General features: G+C 49.0%; 2 protein-coding genes across 2 annotated transcripts in view; one reads left to right on the top strand and one right to left on the bottom strand.

Moving 5' to 3' along the window:
* Positions 1–98: 98 nt before the first annotated feature.
* Positions 99–1,325, top strand: PPTG_07631 (hypothetical protein; the record flags this gene model as incomplete). Its single annotated transcript, XM_008901913.1, has 1 exon — positions 99–1,325. The coding sequence occupies one exon, from the start codon at positions 99–101 to the stop codon at positions 1,323–1,325; it is 1,227 nt and encodes a 408-aa protein (XP_008900161.1).
* A 299-nt stretch (positions 1,326–1,624) lies between these two features.
* Positions 1,625–1,844, bottom strand: part of PPTG_07630 (hypothetical protein) — a gene marked incomplete at both ends in the record, with an annotated part of 3,186 nt that continues 2,966 nt past the window's right edge. Inside the window, one exon of the mRNA XM_008901912.1 lies at positions 1,625–1,664. Coding sequence (XP_008900160.1) covers positions 1,625–1,664 — 40 coding nt within the window. The remainder of the gene's footprint in view (positions 1,665–1,844) is intronic.

The following is a 1,844-nucleotide window of genomic DNA, read 5'->3' as shown; positions in this document are numbered from 1 at the left end:
CTGGAGGTGAGAGGAAGCGTCTGTCGTTCGCCACGGAGATCTTGACCAACCCGTCGATCTTGTTCGTGGACGAGCCGACGTCGGGTCTGGACAGCTTCATGGCGGAGACCGTGACCGAACAACTGCAGCAGATCGCTCGAGACGGTCGTACCGTGATTGCAACGATCCATCAACCTTCATCAGATCTTTTTGCACTATTCGATCAGCTATACTTGCTCTCAGACGGTGCTGCTGTCTACCATGGAAAAGCCTCTGAATCTGTGGACTATTTCGCCTCAATGGGGTATCCATGTCCCTCTCTAATGAACCCGACGGACTATTTCATGCGGCAACTTGTAGTTATGGATAAAGCGACCGACGAAGCTGGTGTCGCTCGAGTGGAAGGTCTTAAAGTCGAGTGGCTGAAACACCAGACACTTCCTCAAATCGACCACGAAGATTTCCATGCAAGAGAGAGTGACGGCCATTTCGAAGACTCTCGTTTGGAATGGATAGGCCAGATCGCAGTTCTTGTGCAACGCAATGTCATCCGCTTTGTCCGCGATCGATTTGCCTTCCACGCTGCCATTTTCCAGACGCTTTTCGTTTCTCTGGTTGTTGGACTTATCTTCCTGCAACTCGATCTGGATCAGGATGGTATTCAGAACTTTACGGGTGGCTTCTTCTTCCTGGTCGTTAACCAGACTTTCGCTTCGGCTAACCCTGTCTTCATTTCCGTTCCTATGGAGCTGCCAATCATCATCCGAGAGTACAAAGCTGGCCTGTATCACCTCTTCTCTTGGTATTTCTCCAAGAATGTGAGCGAATTCCCCATGCAAATTCTACTTCCGATCCTCTTCTTCGTCCCAGTATATTTCCTCATGGGCATCGGTCACGGCTTCGACGTGTTCATCTACATGCAGATCATAATGATTCTCGTCAACAGTTGCGCAGTTGGGCTTGGCTACATGGTCTCGTGTCTAAGTCGTCGAGTGGATATCGCTCCGATCATCGGGGTGGTGATTATCCTGCCGTTTTTGCTATTCGGAGGACTGTTAATCAACTCGGACGACTGCCCTGACTACTTCGTATGGGTGCAATACATATCACCGATTAAATATGGCTTCGAGGCACTTATGAAGATCTTTTGGCGCCAAGTGTCGTCTATCTCCTGCGAAGCTGACGTTGAGAACTGCACCGCGTTGACTGGGGATGAAGTGCTCAAGAACTACAGCATGGAGGGGCGCTCGGCGGTGGTTGACGGTGCTATCCTCATTGCTATCAACTTGGGGTTCCGAGCTGTAGGATTCCTCGGACTGTGGCTCAATTTACACAGTCAGAAGTAAGGCCTAAGGTCTTTTAATAGTTAATACATGGCTACAGTTATATTGAAATGATTCAACCTTTTCGAGAGTGTTTGTCGCTCGGAGTAATCGTCCACCTTTTGTACGAGAATGATGCCCACTTCAACATCCTCGACCAATTGAAGCTTTCGATTGGTCGAAACTGGTTGCATTGCTAACAAAAATAGAAAAGAGGTCAACACCTTTTCTATTTTTTTTCACGGACGCTACGCAACTATCTTATCGTGTGGACGCAACTCGAGCCGTGCGTGGCGTAAGAAACCACCACCATTGGATTAGATTCACAACGCAAATTCCAGTCCGCCGCGCATTCCTCCACTTCTGATCAAGATCACGGGCTGCAAGGATGTCTACACTCGATCAAGACCAAGCAGTTCCAGATCACTTTGTCCAGATCGAGACTCCCAAACCCGATCTCGACACTTCGTTTGTTTCAGAGACCCCAAAGTTCACGCTTCAATGGCGTAACCTCAGTCTCAAAGCCACGGTTATCAACCCCCG

The sequence above is a fragment of the Phytophthora parasitica genome (assembly GCF_000247585.1).
Source record: "Phytophthora parasitica INRA-310 unplaced genomic scaffold supercont2.12, whole genome shotgun sequence".
NCBI lineage: Eukaryota > Oomycota > Peronosporomycetes > Peronosporales > Peronosporaceae > Phytophthora > Phytophthora nicotianae.
The sequence above is the reverse complement of the archived record's forward strand: the minus strand, read 5'-3'. Positions and strand labels throughout refer to the sequence as shown.